The following is a 25,858-nucleotide window of genomic DNA, read 5'->3' on the forward strand; positions in this document are numbered from 1 at the left end:
TTGAGGGCCGGGCCGAACTAGCCCGCGGACATGGGGTCCACTGGGAGAGGTGACGGTCAAAGCCAAACCTAGAAGTGTGTGGAGTAGTGGGCTCACACCGTCAGGGGGTGATGGTCTTGGTGCGCAACGAGGACGTCGCGGTCAGTTAGTAGGGGAGAATTTTGAAACCCCGGTTTGCGGAGAGGTTTAAATGAATGGATTTGGCCACCTATGTCACCAAAATGCACTTATTTTTTCGGTCCAGGGTCCTGGGAGAAATTCACGGTTAAGCGTCCTTATGCTGGAGTAGTTCAGGTATGATTTTCGGAACTGTGTGAGTAAGACCAAAACACAGGGAAAGATCATGTGGTGATTTGTAGGGTCGGTAAACAATTCTTTAAGCCTCCTGGACGTAGCAAACCGACCGTCGGGTATTGGTGAGCTCACGGGCCTAATGAGAGAACGTGAGGCTCATTAAGAGAGGTGAGCCCATGGGATGAGAGTGGCAGTTGGGGAGTTACATTCCTAAAGTCGTCCACATGGGATTTGAAACGACCGATAGTAGTTAGACATCTTACAAGTTAACTTTTTCAATCTTATTAATTAACATTTTTAAATTCTAACTTTTTATATATATATAAATATTGATAAAAAGGATATATATATATATATATATATAGAAAGAGAAATATAAAATTTTGAAAACAATATAAAATTGATATTCTTATTTTGTTAATCTTCTTATTTTCAAAAACAATATTAACAAAATATATACAATATGTATCTATATATATAAAGTTAAGTTTTTCTCTCTTCTCCTTAAGCCACATCATCATCCACCTCATTTTATTATTTAATTTTTAAAATTAATTATATCATTTAATCATTTAATTTTAATATTTAAACCTATGTAAATAAGTTTTTCCAAAATGAATATGAATGGTCTTTTTTATATTATACATTATAAAACTAAAAAAGATAATTGATTAAGAGTTAAAAAAACTTACTAGTTATCGAGTATACTAACAAATATATAAATAATAGATTATAGTTTTTAGTGAATGTTTAAAATATATATATGATTATATTTACACAATGTAAACCTAAATATAATGGGATTTAATGGGAATAAAACAAAAAGTAAGAAATTTTGAGAATATAAATCTATCTAATTTATGTCTCAAAACATTTTCTAATATAAGTGAGATAGGTCGGACCGAGACATGAATTCTTATTTTTTATAAACATATAAAAAGGTAAAAATAAAAATAATATTTCATTAAAAGTTTTCAATATGAATTTAACTATTTGTTTCCAATACAACACATATGTTAAACTAATAAACAAAATAAAAAATTAACTATATTTCATAAAACTGAAAATTAAAATAAAACATTATTAAATGAAATAAACTAAATATAAAGTAAATTATACTAATATGTTAAATTTAAAAATTGTTCCATATGAAAAAACAAAAAAATATATAAAACATAAAATCAGAAAATATATAATAGTATATAAATGATCATTACGAGATATAAAGTACGAAAAATCCAAAAAAGGAAACCGTAAAACAAAAAATAATAAATTATGACAATATATAAAGAGATAATGTAAACAATTAAAAATACAAAAATTCGCCCGAAACCCACAAATCATGTTCAAATTTCATGTCAACATATAAAAGGGGCCAAAATACTAACATCTAGATCTATATTTGGTAAAAACCCTAATAGCACACATTTCTCAATGATTCTCAACCGCACTTCCATTTACGCACACACTTCGACTTATACTTTACACACTTAATTTTTCAACGACTAATGAAGTTAAAACTCAATAGTTTTTCTATACAAACACAATTTAAGTAATAAAAAAGTAAAGTATGGTATAGTGAAAAAATAAGTAGGAAATAAAATACGAACCAATTACTCATAAACAATATAATAAACTCCCGCGCGTAGCGCGGGCAACCGACTAGTATCTATATATATAAAGTTACCTTTCCTCTCTTCTCCTTGCGCCACATCAGCGCCACATCATCCACCACATCATCATTTTTCTTTTTACTAAATCCAAAAGAATGTGGGATTGAGGTCCAACAATCAAAATATAAAATCTAAAAAAGCATGGGTCTGAAGTTCAACACATAACAATCAAACCGGTTAAAAAAATCAGAAAACATGGGATACACGAGTTTGGAACTAGATGATTAAACGGAACAGGGAAAATATTTTCTAGAACCATCGTTTACAAGAGCGACACATCTGCAACAACGATACCGATTTCAAAATCATTGGCCGGAATACACGGATTCAAACGTACGAAAAAACGGGAAACAAGCCAGATCCTAGAATATTCAAACTCATACACTGGAAACTTTATCTCTCTAATCACATACTTAGTAAAAAGAGAGAATACCGCATAAATTTTCCATCGACCTCTGACGAATACCAAATGATGATAAACATTTCAAATACTAAATTACTATAAAATTTAAAAATAATCGATATGAAAAATAGAATAACAAAAAATAACAATCGTAAAAAGCCAACAAAACAAACAATGCAAAACAAAAAAACAACGAAAAATTATAATATAACTAAAAATAAAATAAAAGTTATATAAACCTCCCGCGCGCAGCGCGGGTCAACAACTAATCTATATATATAAAGTTAACTTTTTCTCTCTTCTCATGATGCCACCTAAGCATCCACCTAAGTCACATTATTTTTACATTAAAATAAATTTAAAACATTCATTTAGTGCATATTTATGCTACTTATTTAAGTAATAGAAAATTTATATAAATAAAAATAAATTATGTAAATAAATGAAATGTTAAATACGAAATACTTTCATTTTTTATTAGTTAGTGGTAATACTATAATTCAGCTTTCATTTTAAATTGATCATAGTTTAAAAATTTTAATGTGTTACTGAGTTTAAGAATGTAAGTAAATTTTAAATTTATGATAGAATAAAAACAACATTTATGTAATTGTATATATAAAAGTTTTAAGGGGAAAAATAAAATTGAAAGTGAAATATTAGTTTATAACATGATCAATAAGAAAATGCTTTTAATCCAAATTTAAATATTGAAAGATAATAATTCAAGAGAAAATAACTATAATATGTTTTGAAAATTAATTAAAAATAAATAAAATATCACAATATGAAAAAAAAATTATAAACCTCCCGCGCGCAGCGCGGGTTAACTGCTAGTATAATATATATTCGACTAACCCTAGTTTTTTGCCCCATAAATAATAATTAGATACACTGCATTCTATCATAAGATTTTAATTTTTAAATTGCTGTCATAAATAATTAGGGTTGATTACAACTCCTAATGGAGCCGATTTATATTTTTTTCATCGTTTTTTCCATTTTGGGCAACTCTTTCTCCATCGGGTTGTTTATACTTTATATTTTTCATGAGCCGTAAAACATGTATATTTGTTTGTGTTTGTTATTATAGATGATGTTGTCTGCGTAAATATTTTGGGTCTGAAAAAAGAGAATTTTGAGAAATACCCCTTTTGGTGTACCTTCTTTTAAAAATACCCCTTTTATCTATCCATTTTCAAAAATACTCATGTTTAAATATGAAAAATTATAAAGTTTATATTGACTATAAGTTACTTCTATATTATAACTACTACTGTGAGATTCGATACAAATATTTTATAATGTTTTAAAAGGTTTTAAATCATTTTCCAAGTTTTATAAGGTTTTTAAAAGGTGTTTAAAAGGTTTTTAAAAGGGTTATAAGGTCATCCTCATTACAAGGGTTCTTGCACAAATCTTAAGGTAAGATTTGTGAAGAAAAATCGTTATATAAGTTTTTTTCTTCACAAATCTTAAGGTAAGATTTGTGCAAGAACCCTTGCAATGGGGATGCCCTAAGGTTTGTAAAAGGTTTTTATAAGTTATTTTTACGGTACTTATGAAAGTTTTATAAAATTTTATACACATATAAAGGTAATTTGTGTGTATATTTATAAGCTTACACACATATTTGGATAGATTTCAATATTTTTAGAGGTTTTTTTTTATAAAGTTTGAAAATGGGATATTTTAAAAAAGTGATACTGAAAAGGGGTATTTTTGAAATTCTCCCATGAAAAAGGGATCGATGGCAAGCATCATTGGTTGATGTTTGTGCTCTTTCATATCAGTAATGAATCGCAAGATCTTGATTTGATGTTGTTTGTGTTAAGTTTTTGGTTTTAAAAAAGAAGGATCAACAACAAGCACACCAGAATTATTAGCTATACATGTGACAAAATTCATCTTCTTTTAATCCCTCCGCAAGTAATTTGTAATTTTCTAGCATTAAATTTTTTGGTTTGAAATGTTTTAATACGTGTGGATCTTTAACCGAGTATACGTATGAAAGTAGCGATTATTGAGTGTAGGTGGTGCTATGATGGTCTTGTATTGCATAAATATTATGAGAAAAGAGACAAAAAAAAAGGTTATTGGTTTTGGAACTGGCACAAAGTTTGATAAAACAAGTTGTGTGAGGCTCTAAACAAATTATTTTGGATGTTTATTTAGTAGTTCTAACGAGTGCATCTTTAATTGTGTGTACCCGAGAAGTATAACATGCTAATAGATATAAGGAAGTTGTGTGTCGGTGGGAGTTCAGGAACATACATGTACTACCGTGCTTGAAAGCTCTCTTGGCCATTATAGTGAAAATTGTTCACGTTAAATTACAAGTGAATGCACGTATGGCTAATGAGAGAGATATATGAGGTTTCATTGTGAGTATGTGAGATAATAAGAGAAAATTGGATCAGCATATATTCCAAAATAAAAGTGATAAAACAATAATGACATGACCTCTTTAAAGCAACTTTTAGTTTATAAGTAGCTAAAAATTTGATGGCAAAGTTTCTGATATTATTGTAGGTTAAATGGTCGGATATAGATTTAAACATTTATTTGGTGTGTATTTTATCAAAGCTTCTTACCTCTTCGAGAATATTTTGTCTAAAGTTTAAGATCTTACCATTAATAGATACAACAAACTAGCATTCGGAATAATCTAAAATTTGGTAGTAGTATAATGAAGAAGTAATGAACACAGTTCTTGCATAAGGCAATCAAAATTCAAGTTTAGAAGGTCAAATCAATGACATTGTTTGGGTAGCTAATTCGTAGGCTTATTATAGAGATATATGTTTAATTAAGGTTAGTAAGTTTTAATTTGTTACTCTATTTTTAACCACAGAATAACGAATGTTTTACATAAACGAGAGTATGAGGGAGAAAAGTGAGGAAGATTATTAGGTAGAGAAAGAATCAGAATATAACAAAGAAGCAGACGGTGAAAGTAATGATGATAACGGCCATGAAATATCGACAATGAAGATTATGAGAAATAATATGAAAAGTAGGAAAACTATGATGTGAAGAGAAATTCGAAGATATACGTGTTGGCAGCCAACTGAGTCTGAAAAAACAAAACTGATTCATGATTCCCTTGATTTCATTTGGTTCTTAAATACTATTGATTTTATTTTTTCTAAAAGATTATGTAATTGAAATGAAATTTAATTAATAATAAATTATTAATTTAATTAATAATTATCATCAATCGTATATAGTTTTCACCAAATATATCAAATAAATACACACTTAAAAGTCTGTTCAAAACCTAGGGTAATTAAAAAAAGCTGAAGTAAAATATTTTATTGAAAATCTGTTTTCTCGCGATATCACAAGGACTCATAATCTAGTATAAATAAAAAAGAATTACTCAAATAATACACAATTGTTAGAATATTACTAGTTTGTACAAATCAGCGGTAACTTGACTTATGACTAAAATTTATGATATATCTTCTCGAGATTACAAAAAGTGTTTTTGGAAAAATGCCAACAATAACTACGCACATATTCCCACGCACACACATAGTAAATTCATAAATTATTATGTTTTTTAAAAAAATTATTCAGAATAATTCAAATTTTTTAAACAAAATATTCAAAATAATTTAAAGTTTTGTGTTTGACTGTAGAATAATACGTCACGCGTGAGTTATTTACTTTTCATGGCTTTCTTATGACTAAAATTTTAATTTTTAATTAGTGTATTGTTCTTATTCCATTAACATTTTGTTAATTTCTCTGAAAACTTCCTCATTGCAATTGTGGAGAGTTTTGGGCTTATGCACATGACTAGCACTACCGCAATCAATGGGATCTTCTAACAACAACACATACCTAAGGATGAGGAATGCGTACGAACTCTTGTTGAACCAGTTTATAGCATCTATGAATGAGATGCCTCTAAATTATGCATTAGGCATTGCAAGAACCGGATTATGTGCAGCCACCCGTGAATTCTTCTCCTATATATGAACCGTAGGCACACTGTTATTGTGTTACCTCCACATCTTAATCAAGAGCAGGTTAATTATAATATTAACCTTGATGTTACTGATGTGGGCACTCAATCCTTTTAGAGTCTAATTGTAATTTTCAGTAGTGACTGTGATTTATTTTGTTGACTTCTCTAAAACTGAGATTTGTGCATCTCCAAACATATTATTTAAGATGAGATATGTTTTCAATTTCTTCCGTAGCTTTGCATTTTTTCGATTATAAAGATTAAAATATTGATGATCATGCTATGTAGTACACATAACATGTCATGATTTATATGATTTTGACTTCTTCATTACTCTTGTGATTGTTGTGGTCGGCTCTGACTCTAGGTTTATTGTTTTTCCTTCTAATGTCTAGGAATATTTTGCATATTATTAAGTAATTGTGTTAGCTTTCCAAAAAAAACTTTTACCACGCTTATTTCCATCACAACAGTAGTTTTATTCTATATTGAATATAATTATTTAATTAATATCCATCTAGTGAGAGTAATAAATGGAATCTTGAGTTATCTAATCCCTAAATCTACTCCCAAAAACTAAATGGGCAAAGTTTGTGCTGATTGGGCAAAGTTTTAATATTTTTTCCTCAACTCTTTAAATATTTTTAGTATCACTCACTAAACATCACTAAATTTCCCAGTATCCAAACATATATATATATTTGTATATGCCTCTTTTTTATGCCTCTTTATATATATAGGATCCATCCAGGTTATTAAGTTTTAATTTTATAAAATTTAACTTAAAAATTTTATTGTATAAAATCTGTATTCAAAGGTTTTTTAGAAAACAAAAGAGAATTTTTTTAGTTAGTAAGCAGATTTATTTACATATATATTTTCTTTCAATAAAATGACCAATCGAGATTAGCCATCTCATTAGTTAACATTTTTGAAATTATATTTTTGTTTATTTTAATTTTTGTTTGCAAAAAATAAAAATAAAATATGATATATGGAAATAAAGATATATGTCAAATATTTTGAATATTTTTTTATGAGTAAATTTCCAATAAAAAAAAATCTAAAGGTTTAGCCTAACAATTCAACTATAAATCCTACCAAAAAAAAAATAGAGATCATCCTTAGTGTCTCCTTGTCCAAACACATTACCGCTCTCAATATCCTGCAACTTAACATCATTAGGACTAAATATAGCCAGACAATTTAAGTCCTTAGTTGTTTTCTTGACCGAGAGCAAGTTAGAAGTGAACTTAGGCATATAGAAAGCACTAGACTTCTTGTTAAACAAGTTAGGCATATAGGAAGTGACCCTGCTTTCGAATCAAAAGCCTTACTGGCTAACAAAAAATATATGTTAAGTCCTCCTTTCATATACTCGTAAATGGCTATCATCTTCTCGATGAAACTCTAAAATGCCTTTGGCATAACCTTCATGAATAAACTGAAACTGAATGTTGTTTGACTTGACTCCTCCGTGATATTTTCTTATTCTTCCATATATAGTTACTAAGTGACACTACATCTTCATCCCCAAATCGTATGTATCTCCATGGTGGTTTCCATGGAGTTTTTTTCAAAGCTCAATTGATTGTCTCCAAAATATGAGATTTTGACGCCTTGAATTTGATGGTCTTCCAACTATGAAGAACCGATTGGCCTCAGAGGTTTCATTGACCATCAATTTTTTTTGTTAATGGTAGTGAGGATACCAGAACTTGATATTGCCAATTAGATTTGTAGATCTGCAAAAACAAGAGTGCATCACATCGAATCATGGGCTTTGATGTGGGAATGAGGGATGACCGCCGAAAAATGCAAGAGATATCCCAAAAAAACTACATCCCTGACGAGAATAATAGCAACCATCACTATAAAGGTGAAGAAAATTCAAAAAAAAAAAACTGAAAATAATTTGATAGAATAAGAGGTTTTCCATCATAATCAATGAAAATAAGATTAAAAAAAAAACAAACAACAAATTGGTACTACCGGCAATCGCCGGCAGTCCAGAAAAAGAATAAGAGGTCTCTCTCTCTCTCTCTCTCTTATCCCCTTTGAATCGGGGAGAGAGAGAGAGAGAGAGAGAGAGAGAGAGAGAGAGAGAGAGAGAGAGAGAGAGAGAGAGAGAGAGAGAGAGAGAGAGAGAGAGAGAGAGAGAGAGAGAGAGAGAGAGAGAGAGAGAGAGAGAGAGAGAGAGAGAGAGAGAGAGAGAGAGAGAGAGAGAGAGAGAGAGAGAGAGAGAGAGAGAGAGAGAGAGAGAGAGAGAGAGAGAGAGAGAGAGAGAGAGAGAGGATGGGAGTTTTTTTTTCCTTACCCGCACTTGTTGGGAGTTTTTTTTTCCTTACCCGCAATTGTAACTCATTATTTAATAAGTTTTATAAAAGTTTTTTTTTAGTTTTATTACAGTTATCTGCAACAAAATAATAACCACTACATAAAAAATGTTTTGTTAATATTTATTTAATCTTCAATCATAATATTATATCTTTATAATATTAAAAGAGAAGTACAAATTAGAACACTGCAAAGTTATGACTCTAATTCCATAATTACCCCTTAATTATTGCTTTTAGAAATAGAATTTATATAGAAATCAATAATGGTAATTTGGTTTAGATGGCAAGTACATTATGAAAAGATCCAATATCTATGGGTATTTAATATGGATCTTACCAAAAATATTAATAAAATCTTACTAATAAATAAATAAAGTTCATTCTAAAATATTATAATAAAAATTTGATTTTGGATAAAGGGAATATGACAAATTAAGCAATATTTTTTTTTGTTTTCAAAAATACGTATTTGTAATTATAAATAAAATAAATAATGCTAATACCTTAACTACACCAATGACGAAAATACCCTCACAACTAGAGGTGGGATAATTTGCTCGGTTTTTTTGTAAGAGAATGATGAATTAGATGAACAATAAACACTTTAAGATACATCATCTAATAAAATAAGTTATTTTATCTCGTAACATTGTTCATGTTCTGATACATAGATATATACCACACATTGTAGAATTAAATTATTATAGTTTATACATGGTATATCAATATATAACAGAATATATCGATATATATCAGGATATACTAATATATATCATAACATATATTATGATATGCTAATATATAGTATATGATATGTATTAAAATATCAGGATATATATTAATATATATATATATATATTTCATGATATACTAATATATATCATAACATATATTGTGATATGTTAATATATATTATGATATATGTTAAAATATCGGATACATAAATATTTATCAGAATTATAATTAGATATCATGATATATTGATATATAACTGTAACGCCCGTGTTCTGAAAAATAATAGGAGACTTGAATGTGTATAAGAATTAGGGTGGAATCGGTTTAATTTCGGTGGATTTCCTAAACTGGTCGATTTGTTTAATTGAATCAAATGAGGTTTAATTAATGTCGGTTTAGGTAAATCTTGGTTTAATCAGAATTAAACCAAAAACCCTAGTTTTATAAAGAACGCTTCTTCTCTCTTTTGTTTTGTCGCTGTTGTTTCTGAGAGTTGAGTTGAGAAAAGGAGAAAGAGAAGTTCACTTGTGAGAAGGAGAAGGTTAGCTTTGCTTTGGTGTTTAATGCAAGAGAAGCAGATTCGTCACGTCTTGGTAGAATAGAGTTAAGCCGTATCAAATCTTATCGAAAGGTAACAAAATTTGGTAGGTTTGTTCTTAAGGCGTGTACGTTGATTCTCCTTTTTACAGAAGTGAATCCGGATTAAGACTCAGTGAGTTATATGCAGTTTGGTGAGACGCTATTTCTCTGTTGCGAAGTGGGATCAGCGGAGTTTGTAAGTGCGATCGTGGTTTCATCGATCGGCACCAAATTTTATGGGAGCCTTAGTGACGTCTGGTTCTTGTTTTCCACCGGAGGGATTAAGAAGTTAACGGGCGTTGTTTGGCTGTTGCAGTCGCGAGGAGAGTCTTTCCTGGTTGTTTTTGTTATTCAAATCACTTTGTTAAGGTAAAGCTAAAGTGTGATCTGTGGAATCATGGCGATGAGAGGAGGATGATCTAGGCGCTCATTGGTGTTTTAGATTATTGTTGGATTTGTTAGGGTGTTAGAACGGAATTTAGAAGCATGTTAGGGTGCTTATGTTTTTGGAATAATGTTTTGTTGAACTGGTTGGTTAATGAGATTATTTTCATGGATTTTTGCTTAATTCTTCTGCTGGTTATGTTATGTGTGGTTTAATTTATTTGAAGTGATTTAGGGCTGGTTAGCTGGTTTACAATTAGTTGGGTTAATCCGGTCTGCATGTTTAAAAAAAAACGGGATGGGTTCTTTCAATTTGGTATCAGAGCCCTTACGGTTCTAGGGCGGGAGTAAACTGGTGATTTTTTTTTAATGTGATGTGTGAATTTCGTTGATGAGAAATGATGATGTGGATTGCATGCTGATTGATTTTTGTGTTTAATCAATTGTGTGAGCATGGAGACCTAGATCATCCTCTCGAGCCTTCAATGAGATTCCCCGGTAAGTTGTGATGTTTTGTATTTTCTCTAGTCGTTTGTTTTCCTAGTTTCTGCTCGTGGAAGTGTGGGAGGCTAGAGGTTGCGAGCGTGGTGCTCGGAGTAGTTGTGTGGTCATGGTGGTTGTAGTCCGGAGTGCAGGTCTTCAGTCGTGTTTTGTTTGAAATGGATTTCCGAGAAGTTAAGTTGGAGACTATTATGTAATATCTTGAGTGACGGGATGGTTTGGGAGTTGACTTAAAGAATGGTCATGGTAGAGATGATATTCCAGGTGGGAATATTGTTTGGTAGGTATGGCATTGTGATGTTGTACTTGCACTATGTGAATATTTCTTGGGGTTGACTTGTTGGTGTCATGTGAAAGAGAAATATGGGTGAGTTTCTAAAAATAGAAAGCATTGGGTTTGACAGTTCTATTTTTGGAAAGTTTCGGGATTGTTGTTAGTATAGCCTTGCGATGCTATAGGGGAACCACATGAGGTATATCTGATCTAGAGATATGCTCGGGGGCGTTTAGACTTATTTGCTCGGATGTTATGTGATAGCCTCGGATGACGATTCGAGAGCGAGTGTGATACTTACCGGATATTGTAGCTTGAAGGCTGGAGGCCTAATAGTGAGCCGGTATGACTTGAAGGTCGCGACCTGAGAGCGGGGGGAGTGGTGAGACTTCCCGGATATTGTAACTTGAAGGCTGAAGGCCTAATAGTTAGCCGGTATGACTTGAAGGTTGCGACCTGAGAGCGGGGGGAGTGGTGAGACTTCTTAGATACCGTATTCTAAGGCTGAGGCCTGAGGACGAGCCGGTATGATTCATGGGTTGTGACCTGTGGACGGGGGGGGAGTGGGTGAGTATGGGCAAATAGGGTCTGGAACGTGAGTATATGGATTAGATAGGAGGCTTAGAGGAGTCATTTGTAGGAGTACGGACTGTGTAGACGGTTGCACGGAGTCCTAGACTGATGGACGGTGTTCAAGGATTCGAGGACGAATCCATGTTAGTGGGGGGAGAATTGTAACGCCCGTGTTCTGGAAAATAATAGGAGACTTGAATGTGTATAAGAATTAGGGTGGAGTCGGTTTAATTCCGGTGGATTTCCTAAACTGGTCGATTTGTTTAATTGAATCAAAGGAGGTTTAATTATTGTCGGTTTAGGTAAATCCTGCTTTAATCAGAATTAAACCAAAAACCCCTAGTTTTATAAAACATGCTTCTTCTCCCTTTTTTTTTGTCGATGTTGTTTCTGAGAGTTGAGTTGAGAAAAGGAGAAAGAGAATTTCACTTGTGAGAAGGAGAAGGTTAGCTTTGCTTTGGTGTTTAGGGCAAGAGAAGCAGATTCGTCACGTCTTGGTAGAATAGAGTTAAGCCGTATCAAATCTTATCGAAAGGTAACGAAATTTGGTAGGTTTGTTCTTAAGGCGTGTACATTGATTCTCCTTTTTACAGAAGTGAATTCGGATTAATACTCAGTGAGTTATATGCAGTTTGGTGAGACGCTATTTTTCTGTTGCGAACTGGGATCAGCGGAGTTTGTAAGTGCGATCGTGGTTTGATCGTTTCTCCGATCGGCACCAAATTTTGTGGGAACCTTAGTGACGTCTGGTTCTTGTTTTCCACTGAAGGGATTAAGAAGTTAACATGCGTTGTTTAGCTGTTGCAGTTGCGAGGAGAGTCTTTCCTGGGTTTTTTTGTTATTCAAATCACATTGTTAAGGTAAAGCTAAAGTGGGATATGTGGAATCATGGCGAGGAGAAGAGGATGATCTAGGCGCTCATTGGTGTTTTAGATTATTGTTGGATTTGTTAGGGTGTTAGAACGGAATTTAGAAGCATGTTAGGGTGCTTATGTTTTTGGAATAATGTTTCGTTGAACTGGTTGGTTAATGAGATTATTTTCATGGATTTATGCTTAAGTCTTCTGCTGGTTATGTTATGTGTGGTTTAATTGATTTGAAGTGATTTAGGGCTGGTTAGCTGGTTTACAATTAGTTGGGTTAATCCGGTCTGCATGTTAAGAAAAACGGGATGGGTTCTTTCAATGACATAATGGTGGTGACGAGAAAAAGACTTCACCGGTGGCAACGAGGGTGGGAACTGTGGTGGATGTGGAGAGTGAGTGAAGTAAAATAGAGATTGTGGTGGATTGTATGTTAGTGATGGAAGAGGTGATGGCGATGTGAATGGACAATATGTTGGCGATGGAAAAGGAAATGGTGGTGGTGATGGGGAAGGAGAGTATGTTTTCGACGACAAAAGTAAAAGACTGCAATAACGATTGAATTGAGAGAGAAAAATGCTTAACCATCACTAATTTACAGAGGTATCATCAATTTGATGGTGTTCGTAACAACGATTGAATTGAGAGAGAAAAATTATTTACCATCACTTATCTACAATGGTATCATCAGTTTGATGGTTTCCCAAATCATCTTCGACATATACATAATGACACAAACCATATGACGTGTGTTACCAATAATTTTCTAAGGTTTATGGAATGCATTTTGATCAGAAAAATCTAACAGATTTGATGAATTCAAAATATCACAATTTATGATGCAATCAATTTAAATATTTCAAAAATTTATTGGTTGGGGATTTTTACTTTGTAAAAAAGAAAAAAAAACAGAAGAAGAAGAAGAAGAAAGGAAGAAGGAAGCGTGAGATAAGAATGAAGAAAGAAGGAAGCTTGGTTTTAAGGTTAGTTATGTCTTTTCCATCATGTTTTTAAAAGTGTATTTATTTACATTTTTGCCACTTCTATTTTGACTTAATATTTATCAAGTCTTATGCTATAAACCACAAATACTCTATTCTTTAAGATATTTATTTTATGAAAGAAATATTAATAGTTTACAAAAAATTCTAAAAATGAAAGCCTTATGCTAATCCTTAATTTTAAGTTTATAAAAAACGATATAAATTTTTTTCAAAAATATTTATATTTTACATTGAAAAAGATCAATTTAATAAAAATGTTCTAATGTGACAAAAAAATTATTTTGATGAAACCAAATTTAGAGCTTGTAGATCAATAGGTCGAATGGGTTAGAATTAATAATGGTCTATTATATAATGAATTAAAAATACTGTTATTTCTTTGACACTTTAAAATGTGTAACTGCAATATCTAATTACTAAATTATATAGATATAACGGGATAAATAAAAAAATCATAGAATATAAATCTTACATTTTTAAAAAAATATTAATTTTTAACATTGTTGTATTTATAAATAAATATTATATCGCGGTATACCGCAGGTGGAAACCAATGTTTAAACCTACCTAAAATATATATGTAAAGCATAGTTAAAAAAATATAATCAAAATCGATATATTCTCATATTAATCCTCAACCTCTAAATATTTTTGCAACCTCTAAATTAATCATTTAAACATTTGATTAAGTTAAGAAATAAACCTTATGCTTTCGTAAATTTATGCATGTGTAACCGCAACTCTTTGTTTAAATCAATCAAACTCTATATCACTACGATAAATAATATTTTGTATAATAAAGTAGCAATACCATAGTAGTATAACCGCTATTGATATGAAAATTTTAAAATACAAATATTTTTCCGCGGTGTACCGCGGGTTAAATCTTAGTACTTAATTAAGTTTAATGAAAGTAAATATATTAAGGATAGTAAATGAATTAATTGGAAGAATATACAAAAATCAATGATGAGACTACATACACATTATCCAAATATAGTTTATCTTTCTATGTTTTTATTTTTTAATATTGTTTTGGTAAATTATCAGTAGAAATATCTCACAATGACGAAACTTGAATGGTAGATGTGGTTGTGGGGATAGAAAATGATGACAATGATAATGTGCTTGCAAAACGATAGATCTCAAAACTTTTGTGAAATCATAAATGTATATACGGATGTAGAAATGGTTGAGAGTGAACGGTTTGATTAGATTCGGAGAAATGAGAAGTGCTAAAATATATTGTTAAAGATCATATATTATAAAACAATGAGAGGTAGTAATTGTACAAAATAAAATTTATGAGTTTAGATAGTCAACAGATTTTTCATAATGTTATAATTAAAAGAGGTATACTAACTAAAATAAAGTGAGTAGAAAAAACGAATAATAGTGAAATTGTGAATACTAAAAGGAGGAAGTCCGTAGAAGTTAAGTATCCACCATATATTTCTGATATTTATAACAACTTAATTAATAAAATTCAGGCTCCCAATGGTAACCATACCGTACAACAAAACCGTACCGCAACAGTGCTGTAACAGTGTCAAAATATCTGCATATACATATATATATCTATGTATTTTTGTTACTATTTGAACCGCACCGCACTTCTCCCGCAGTGAAAAACGCAGTTACCATTCGAAGCCTCAATCAGAACATTGTAGGTGAAAAAGACCAGAAATATTTCAAATATTCAAATTTTTTATTTTGTCCACCAATATATCAAAATTAAAATGTTATAGTACTTCTGCATAGTATCTATCAATTTATATTAAACTGGTTACTTAGCTTAAAACAATTTTAAAATAATCAATACATACATACTCACGTTATTTAAATGATTACTAAATCTATAACAATTTGAAACAATCAATACAAATATATACAACTATCTATATATGTTTTCGTCGTTTATCCATTTTAGGTACTTACTTCTCTCGCCATCGGGTTGTTTATGCTTTTGGGTCTGAAGAAGAAAGATGGATGACAAGCATGATTGGTAATGTTTGTGCTCTTTCATATCGGTTATGAATTGCAAGACCTTGATTTGATGTTGTTTGAGTTAGATTTTTGGTACAAAAAATTAAAGAAGGATCGACAACAAGCACACCTAAATTATTAGCTATACATGTGACCATATTTATGTTCTTTAATTTCTCTGCAAGTAATTTGCAAATTTTCTAGCATTAAGGATTTTGGTCTGAAAAGTTTTTATACGTGTAGAACTTTAACCGAGTATACGTATGAAAGTATTGATAATAGAGTGCAGGTGGTGCTATGATGGTATTCGATTACACAAATATTATGAGAAAAGAGTTAAAAAGAGGTAGTTGGTTTTGGAAGTGGCACAAAGTTTGCTAAAACAAATTTTGTGGGACTTTATAAGAAATTTTTTTAAATGGTTAATCAGTGGTTCTAACGAATGCATTATTAATTGCGTGTGCCCGAGAAGTGTCACATGCTAATAAATCTAAGGAAGTGGTGTGTGCTGGTGGGAGTTCAGGAACATACATGTAAGACCGTGCTTGGAAGCTCTCTTAGCCAGTATAGTGAAATTGTTCAGTTAAACTACAAGTGAATGCATCTATGGCTAATTAAAGAGAGAAGAGGTTTAATTGTGAGTGATAAGACAAAATTGGATCTGCATATATGGAAAAGAAAAGTGAGAAAATAGTAATGATATGACCTCTTTAAGACAACATTTAGTTTATATGTAGCTATTATGACTTCTTTAAGACAACCTTTAGTTTTTATGTAGCTGAAATTTGATGTATAGGTTTCCGATAATAACTAATGGGATATAGATTTAAACTCTTTTTGTGTATTTTATCTAAACTTTTTCAACCTGTTCGAGAAGATTTTGTCTAAAGTTTAAGATCTTACATGTCATGTGGAGACAACAAACAAACATCTAAGCGTACTCGGAATAATCTGAAAATTGGTAGGAGTATTTTGAAGACGTGCAACAAAGTTCTTGCAGGAGGCAATCAATTTTTAAGTTTAGAAAGTCAACTGAATGACGTTGTTTTGGGTAGTTAATTCATAAGCTTATGGAGATATATGTTTGGTTAAGGTTAGCAAGTTTTAGTTTTTACTCTGTTTTTAACCTTGCGCGTTGCGGCTGAGTTTATTAATACACGCACAAGATTTATGACGTGGCGTTCTGTTTTCTCTGACGTGGCAGTGTCATTCTTCGTAATTACATTTTTTCCTATAACGTTTAACAAATGTACGCTGGGAATAGAAAATAGACCCGAAATATGCTAGTAATAAAAAAATTGTATGTAAAAAATGATCATAATAGTGAAATAAAAAGAAGAATCAAGAAAAATATTTTAGGTTAATTGTCCCTATAAATAATAGAAAAAATATTATATGTAAAAAATGATCATAATAGTGAAATAAAAAAAGAAACGAGAAATAGATTTTAGGGTAATTGTAACTGATAGTCTCAGTTTACTATTTTATTAACTATTTGTCATCTCTTTTTATCATTTAACTCTCATTTTTCTGACCATTCTAACCCTATCTCCCACATAAAAGAATAGGTCATCCACCAAAATTTTACACACCACTTTGTTTCCCTTCTCTCCCTCTCCATTAATTCACTTCTTTCAATCTCCATCAATCCCCATTACATTTTGTGTTGTAAAGAAACTTTGTCACAAACAAAGTAAAAAGGAAGAAGAATTAGAATCTCAACACAAATGGTGCTCCAACAACAAATGTTTTCTCACAACCAAGACATATCAAGAAATAGAAGAAGAAGAAGAAGAACCTTCTTATGGTTTCATTTTCCGATCTAAGCTCCCTTAATCCATGATCACCTCCCTCTCACTGATTACGTTACTGCTATTCAGTATAAATTATTTGATAAATTCATTGTTATCTAGTTAAATTATTTATAGTTAATCATATGTTACCGCTTAAAATTATAAGTTATTTGATAAACTCATAATTATCTAGTTAAATTATTTATTATATATTCACATAAATCCCTATTTTTACTGCTTTTGGTGATAAATTGTGTTTCCAAACAGTGTAGTCGGAGGCGAGAAACACTTTTTTGATATACAATATCAAAAGAATTTTCAACTGTTTCACTCTCTCTTATTCCTCGAAATCTGAATGTAAAAGCGGACTCTTTGGCTCGACGAGCTAGGTCTAGTCCGCACATTATTAAGTTTGTAAACAATTTTCCTTTGAGTTGGCTCGGTTGAGCCTCCTCCTTTGATTAATGGATGACAAAAAAATATCAGAAAATATTAATTTTCATTTTTATAGGAATAAGTATTAATTTAGCGGATAATACGTAAATTGTCGCGATAACATATTATTTAACATGTTCAAAAATACGTTATCGAATGCTATTAATCACTGATGAATAGTGTTATCGAATTCTATCAATCGCGGATGAATATTGTTAGTATTAATTTAACAGATAATATGTAAATTATCGCGATAACAGATTATTTAACATGTTTAAAAATAAGTTATTAAATGCTATTAATCACTGATGAACAGTCTAGCATTCTCCTGAATAGTGTCAAAGCTGGTGCAGAGAATCACTATTTTTTTTTTTTTGAAACACCAAAGATTATATTAGATCCTTAATCAAAGTTTGCTGCGTACAACGAGAGGACTTGCTTAGCTAGAGAGTCGGCCTCAGCATTACAAGAACGAGGAATAAAACAACAAGAAAAGGAAGAGAAGGAAGAGGCCATGAGTTGAATATCCTCTAGAACACCAAAAACTTCAGGGAGCGATTGTGACAAGTTGATAGCTTGGACCAAGCATCGTCAGTCTGATTCTATGTGAATGCGCGAAAGATTAAGATCCAACGCCATCGTGATAGCAGCTCGAATAGCAAGACATTCTGCCATAAGAGGGGAGGAAACATTAAGGGTCACCGCTGATCTACACACCGACTCCTCAGGAATTTGTGTGATCAGTATCCAACCCAGACCAGCCGCCTTAAGGTCGCGACACCACGCCGCATCTGTTCGGAGAAGTCTCTCATCAGCCTGCAAAGGAGACGCTAATGGGCCGACAACCACCGGGGAAGAACTCTTGGGGGGGGGAGAACCAAAATCATGCGCCAATTGCCACTCTTTGGCATCTTGGATGGCTTTACGAACAATTTCCCCAGGGGAGAACATCCGAGCATTAAAGATCTTCTCGTTCTTTGCCAGCCAAATATTCCAGCATAACCAGGGGAACAGAGGGGTTTGCGACAGACCCACAGGAGGGAGACAGACCTGCTTGTTTCCTGGCATAATCCCAACCTTAATCTGGTGGATGTTTCCTGTAAGAAATGGAGTAGCAAAAGGTGCCAGTTCCCAGATTTTCAGAGCAAATGGGCATTTAAACAAGAGATGCTCCAGTGACTCAAACACGTTACAGCGACAACATGTGGGATCCACATCAAAGGTCCTGGCTTGGAGTACAGCGCCAGTAGGGAGAGCGCCATTGATGGCTTTCCAAAGAAACATTTTCAATTTCTGAGGGACTAGAAGATTCCAAACCTCTAGGTACCATTTAAACTCAGGGTGGAGATTAGGTCTAGGTTGCTTGTCTTGAGCTTCTCTAGCCACATGATATCCAGATTTTGCAGAATACACTCCTTTGGAATCGTGGATCCAGCTTATCTTTAGCTCCTAGTATGCTAGGCTTAATAACCAGAATCTCATCTCTAAGCAGAGGGAAGATTTCTGCAACTAAATCTTTGTTCCATTCCACAGAGTTAGCCCTGAGACCAATTATCCGACATCCGTGATCCGATCCGGGATCCGTTGCGATCCGCTCCGAAAAACTGGATATCCGGATAGAGCGGAGGCGGATCCGGATAGTGAAATAATGGATCCGGCCGGATACGGATACGGATAGTGGAAAATTTTAGACCGGATATCCGGATCCGGCATTTTTAATATTTTATTATTATTTTTATTAATATTTATTAATATTAATATTATATAATATATTTTTCTTATTTTTATATATTAAAAAAATGTTTTTCTTATTATTTTTAAAAAATTTTAAAATTTTTTTACGATAATTTAAAAAAATTTTATGATAATTTTAAAAAATAAATAAAAAATAATTAAAAGTACCGGATACGGATATACGCGGATATCCTGTTTTTTAATACGAATACCCGGTACCCGGATATACGGGAGAACGGATCCAGAGCCGGATATTAAACCTACGGATCCGCCGGATACGGATACGGATCCGGATATCCTAAAAAAGACCGGATATCCGGCTCCGCCCCAGGCCTACACAGAGTTAACTTGGAGAATCACAATTATTATTTATTTTTTTCCAACACAAAATAGAGACCCGTGTGTAACTTTATCTACACAGAGAAAAACTGAACTAATTTTAATTTTGTTGAATTCTAACTTTTTGTTTTCGATTTTTTTGGGTACAAATTTTTAACTAACCCTAACTCGTTATTTCTTTTTTCGCCAAAAAAGGAAAAAAAATATTACTTAATTTTAATAAAGATTATGAAATTACGAAAATATAATTGTATACAACGATCAATTCAATCGTTTATATAAAAGAAAGATTCAGGTACATACAAAAACTGTAACACTTATAAAGAAGATTGGCTATACAGTAGTAGTAGACCAGTACTGTTGTCCATGAACTATTTCATGTGCAATAATAATGTTTGAAAAAAAAAAAAAAAAAAAAAAAAAAAAAGACAAGTTTCTTACAACGTGCGTATGCGTACTTCAGAGAATCTCTACAAACCACAAAGCTCCAAAAAGTCTACTCCAATGGCAGCAAAAGCCGTAAAAGTCAAAATCCTCTTCTTCTCCATCATCTTCTCCAAATGATCTCTCAATCTCATTCTCATCATCTTCTTCTCACTCATTCACCTTTCCTCCCAAACCTCATCACCAAACCTACTCCTCACTCCTTCTCCTTCATCTCTCTCTCCTCAATGTTCCCTTCTCTCTCTCTCCGTCAACCTAACCCCATCGCCGCCGTCACCGACAACAACAACCCTCTCCTCAGTTCCGATCCACTCCCTCCTCTCCGTATCGCCATTATCGGATTCGGAAACTACGGCCAATTCCTCGCCGGAACCCTAATTTCACAAGGTCACATTCTCTTCGCTCACTCCCGATCCGATCACTCCTCCTCCGCTCTTCGTCTCGGCGTTTCATACTTCACCGATCTTCACGATCTTTGCGAACGTCACCCTGACGTTGTCTTACTCTGTACTTCAATCCTCTCTATTGAGAATGTTCTCAAAACGCTGCCGTTTCAAAGACTCCGTCGCAATACTCTCTTCGTTGATGTTTTATCTGTTAAAGAGTTTGCTAAAACTCTTCTCCTTCAATACTTACCTGAAGATTTCGATATTCTCTGTACTCATCCCATGTTTGGTCCTCAGAGTGTGAATTCTAATAATGGCTGGAGAGGTTTAAAGTTTGTGTACGATAAAGTCAGGATTAGGGAAGATAGATTGAGAATCTCGAGGTGTGAGAGTTTTCTTGAGGTTTTTGAGAGAGAAGGGTGTAAAATGGTGGAAATGAGTTGTGCTGATCATGATAAGTTTGCGGCTGAGTCGCAGTTTATAACGCATACTCTAGGTCGGGTTTTGGGGTCGTTGAACTTGCAATCTACGCCTATTAATACTAAAGGGTATGAGGCATTGCTTGATTTGGCTGAGAATATTTGTGGTGATAGTTTTGATTTGTACTATGGGTTGTTTGTGTATAATAAGAACTCCTTGGAGATGATTGAGAGGATTGATTTAGCTTTCGAGGCGTTGCGTAAAGAGCTTTTTAGTCGGCTTCATGGTGTTGTGAGGTTGCAGTCTTTTGAAGGTGAAGCAAGCAAAGTTCATGTTTTTCCAAATGGTTACGAAAATGATCCTTCTTTGGATTCAGTGAGGTACACTGTTTCTAATGCGCATTATGTCTTGAGATGGTTTATTTAGTTGACTCGATGATTTCTTATTGTAAATCTTTATCAATGATCCTGCAGGTCAGAAGATGTTTCTCTGAAGTATGAATATAACCCCCAGCTCTCTGGTAGTGTTAATGACGGTTCGAGGCTCAAGATTGGTATTGTCGGGTTTGGCAATTTTGGACAGTTTCTAGCGAAAACAATGGTCAAGCAGAGTCACACGGTGTTAGCATATTCCAGAACTAACTACACTGATGAAGCTGCAAAGCTGGGTGTGTCGTATTTTTCAGACCTTGATGATTTATTTGAAGAGCATCCTGAAGTTATTCTTCTCTGTACGTCTATTCTTTCGACTGAAAAAGTTCTCAAGTCACTCCCATTTCAGAGACTGAGGAGAAGCACTCTTTTTGTGGATGTGCTATCCGTAAAAGAGTTCCCGAGGAATTTATTTGTTCAAGTTCTCCCACAAGATTTTGATATTTTGTGCACACATCCCATGTTTGGACCAGAGAGTGGTAAAAATGGATGGAACAATCTTTCCTTTGTGTTTGATAAGGTTAGGATCGGGCTGGATGATAGACGAAAATCGAGGTGTGACAGTTTTCTTGATATTTTTGCCCGTGAAGGGTGTTGTATGGTGGAGATGTCGTGTGCTGAACATGATTGGCATGCTGCTGGATCACAGTTTATCACACACACAGCGGGAAGGCTTCTGGAGAAGCTGAGCTTGGAATCTACTCCTGTTGATACCAAGGGTTATGAAACATTGCTAAAATTGGTGGACAACACTGCTGGTGACAGCTTTGATCTTTACTATGGACTATTTTTATACAATCCTAATGCAATGGAACAGCTTGAGAGGTTTCATCTGGCTTTCGAATCATTGAAGAAACAACTCTTTGGACGACTACATTCTCAACATTCTCATGAGCTCACTAAATTGCCTTCGCTAAAGCTGACTACGCTATAGTCAAAATATGGTGTTCTCTCTTCAACTTCGGTGTAGCTATAAAACTTACACCGAAGTTAATGTTCTCTCAGTCTTGCTCCTTAACTACTAATTTTTTTATTCCATCTTCGCGCATTACTATTCTACACGAAATATGGTGCTTGGGAGAAATTGTCTGGTCTTTGAAAGGCTTTGGTGTAAGTTTCTCTCGTTTTTGTAGCTTTATTTGACCCTTTAGTGTCTGTTGTGTCTTTTGTCCTCCATAGGGGCATAAATGTTAAACAGAAATAAAATGTAAACAAAATTTTGGGATTGGAAATTGTTTTACTTATTTTATTTAGTTCAAATAATTTGAACTCACAGATTTCAATGCCCAAAGGTTTATGAAAGAAAGGTACACTTCTTTCTTTTTCTCTAATCAAATAACTGAATGAAGGAACTGTCTTAAGTTCCATATGCAGCTACCTAAGCACATGCAGGTACAACAACACTCGGCATATGCACAAACACAATGGAATATGGAGCTATTGTTATCGGCTCTGTTGAATTTATATGTATCGGCTCTATTGGAGGTATGTCACCCATTGAATTAACCTGAAGAGCATTTCCATTGAGTAGCATAGTCTGACTGTGTAAGTTTCCATCCTTTGCTGTCAAATGATACTCTTCTCTTTGGACTTCGCCATCGCTATCCCAAGAAAGTTGGGAAGTTGCTCTTTTATAAGACTTCACATGCTTTGTATGTCTCAGACTGAAAGTGTTATTTAGCTCTACTTTCGCTAAAACCGTTGTAGTGTTGTCAAGGTTCATCAGTAAAACTGTGATCCCTTTCTGCATGATGAAACTTTAGAAGTTATATCGGGAAGTCATCGAGAGTAATGCCGTTTTTGTTTCTTGTATGGAAATTTGGAAACTCGACTTACAGATTGTCTTGCACAATGGGCGTATGAACGTATCTTTTTGGTTCCGGAAAAGCTTGTGAACAATGCCTTTCTTCCCATAAGTTTTCGCCAGATCAGAGCACTGCATATTAACAAGTAGCATAATTTGTAGTTAGTGTTAAACACCAGTTTTATGATGACATAGCAAATTCGTCTGATTGTTATTTTGTTACCTGTAATAGTCTGGATTGGGTGTGAAATTAGTAGTATTTAGCAGCCCGTAGTTTCCTCCGATCAGAGACTGTCTACAATATGTTTTGGTATCATACACTGATGCCATACCAAGCTGGTCCAAGTACCTACCATCACACAACATTGTCATTAAAAATGTTTTAACTATATTGCTTATGATAAGCTTGTTATCTTGCTGGTTTATCTATTTCTTACCAGAAACTATACACGAAAGCATTAGAGACAAGATTCCGCCCGCTGTTGTAAGCACCACCAGACTCACCAACCCATGACACGGCCTTAGTTGAGGACTTTTTGATTACGTTCTTGAGGCTGCGGAACGTGTTTGCCTCTTGGTCCAGATACGAAGGGTTTAGAATCTTTTCTATCAGATGTTCATCTACACCTAAATCAATCAAAATTCAAGTTTACTTTCCATTCAGGTGATTGAAAGGGAAATGATGAACCTGTGGAGTATTCAAGTTACCTGGACCGAGGTCGTAGATGTGGTGAGTGGTTGCATTGAGAGAGTTTCCTGCTTTTTTCAGGTATTCGGAGAACCAAGCATCTTCAAAGAAGCCACCCGGACCTATCACCAACGGCATGGGACTCACATTCTTGTAAACCCGGTTCACAACATTCCTTAGATTTATGGTATCTATAGCATACTGATTCGCCGCAACTCGTGTACCAACACCACCTCCACACAGCTCATTGCCTATTAACAAAAAGCAAAACCAGCTTGAAGATGTGGAGAGAATTCAATCACGCTTATGCATTCTCTCTATAGCGTTGTCATATCACTTACCGAGCTCCCAACCGTCGACGGTGTAGTTACTCTGTGCTGTATACCGTATAAACGATTCAGCATTAGTCGAATCCCAGGCTCCTACGGCTTCACCTTTAGGATTTATCGAACGCCCGGAGAGTGCATTCAGTCCAAAGATGATTTTAGCTCTGATTCAAACCATAAGTAGGTAAGGAAAGAAAGATAGAGAGAGGACAAAACAAAGTTGGAAAGAAGAGAACGTGAATGTACCCAGTTTTACTAAAGAAAGCATTAAGCTCTCCCCATCTATGCATAGGAAGACATCCTTGTGTGTAACCAAAGATAATTGAAGAGTTTTGGGTAAAAGGAACACAAGGTTGCTTCTGATCTGGTGTCTCATATATCACCAAGTCTTGTAATGTTCCTCCTATTCTTATTTTCAATGGAGCAAATGCTGTTTTTTTTGGGAAAATTGGGAAAACAATAGTCAAATTCTGACATAATACATATACTATAGTAGGAATGTAATTTTAGATTTTCTTACCTTTAATTGCATTCTGAAAAATAATGTTGTTCAAATCCTGCAAAAAAAAAAAAATCAATAGCTACATAAATAAAATTGAATATAATGAAAAAGACAAGGAAATTTTCTTACTTGGCACATAAATTAATTTTGACTTCTAAATTCCATAAATGGTAAAAACTAATACTAAAACGAGTTTTGTATTTTCTACAATTGGTTAATTCTATTTTCCAAATGCAGAGTACCTAAACAATTTGTTTATTTTTTTTTTGGTTTCATTAGAAACAAAACACAAGTTGCAATGTTGTTATCATCGAGAAAAAAACATCAAATAAAAATTAATTATAAAGAAAAGAAAGAAAAAAAAAAAAACAAACCAGATTGAGAATGGAAGCATGGTCCCAACTACAAGTGCCGTAGTCACATTTTTCCGGTGGCCACCAGTCTAAGGTGGCGCAAATGAAGTCTTCGTCTATAGTTCCAACGGCGGCTCTTCCGTAGACAAACACTTTCCCGGTATTATCTTCTTCCACGGCGGAGCTAACAGTGTAGTCCAAGAACTGAAGCACACAACAAAGGAAGAACAAAACCTTGAAGAACCAGATTTGACGACAACACTTTTCTCTCATTTTATTTTCTTAAGAAAAATGAGATCTTATTTTGGGTGTTTATATTATGGAAGACAGACATATATACTGAAAAAGAAGTTGAATTGTATTTATTTGTTTTTGTTTACTTGACATTTAATGTAAAGTGTTTTTTTTTTTTTTTGTTAAGTCCTTTAATATAAAGTTTGTTAAATCCTTTAATGTAAAGTAATATATTAAAAATAAATAAATAAAAGGGGAACTAATTAAATGAAGTATATCTCTACCTGCACAACTTTAAACTTTTATAAAATTGTTGCTTTTAAGTTACATGAATCTCTTACTTACATGCAAAGGCTTTCACGGACTAAACTCTTTTTTTTGTTTT

At 33.4% G+C, this 25,858-nt stretch overlaps 2 protein-coding genes across 2 annotated transcripts; one reads left to right on the forward strand and one right to left on the reverse strand.

The window, feature by feature from the left end:
- The first annotated feature begins 20,312 nt into the window (after positions 1-20,312).
- LOC17878621 (arogenate dehydrogenase 1, chloroplastic) lies at positions 20,313-22,791 on the forward strand. The gene is made up of 2 exons (XM_006285759.2): positions 20,313-21,515; positions 21,609-22,791. The coding sequence occupies exons 1-2, from the start codon at positions 20,446-20,448 to the stop codon at positions 22,498-22,500; spliced, it is 1,962 nt and encodes a 653-aa protein (XP_006285821.2). The 5' UTR covers positions 20,313-20,445; the 3' UTR covers positions 22,501-22,791.
- LOC17879794 (heparanase-like protein 3) lies at positions 22,784-25,552 on the reverse strand. Its single transcript, XM_006283421.2, has 9 exons — positions 25,261-25,552; positions 24,905-24,941; positions 24,631-24,814; positions 24,400-24,548; positions 24,079-24,309; positions 23,808-23,997; positions 23,594-23,719; positions 23,403-23,502; positions 22,784-23,310 (listed from the first exon to the last, which is right to left on the reverse strand). The coding sequence occupies exons 1-9, from the start codon at positions 25,510-25,512 to the stop codon at positions 22,945-22,947; spliced, it is 1,635 nt and encodes a 544-aa protein (XP_006283483.1). The 5' UTR covers positions 25,513-25,552; the 3' UTR covers positions 22,784-22,944.
- Between the last annotated feature and the right edge of the window lie 306 nt (positions 25,553-25,858).

This window comes from Capsella rubella, unplaced genomic scaffold, assembly GCF_000375325.1.
Source record: "Capsella rubella cultivar Monte Gargano unplaced genomic scaffold, Caprub1_0 scaffold_7, whole genome shotgun sequence".
Classification (NCBI taxonomy): domain Eukaryota; kingdom Viridiplantae; phylum Streptophyta; class Magnoliopsida; order Brassicales; family Brassicaceae; genus Capsella; species Capsella rubella.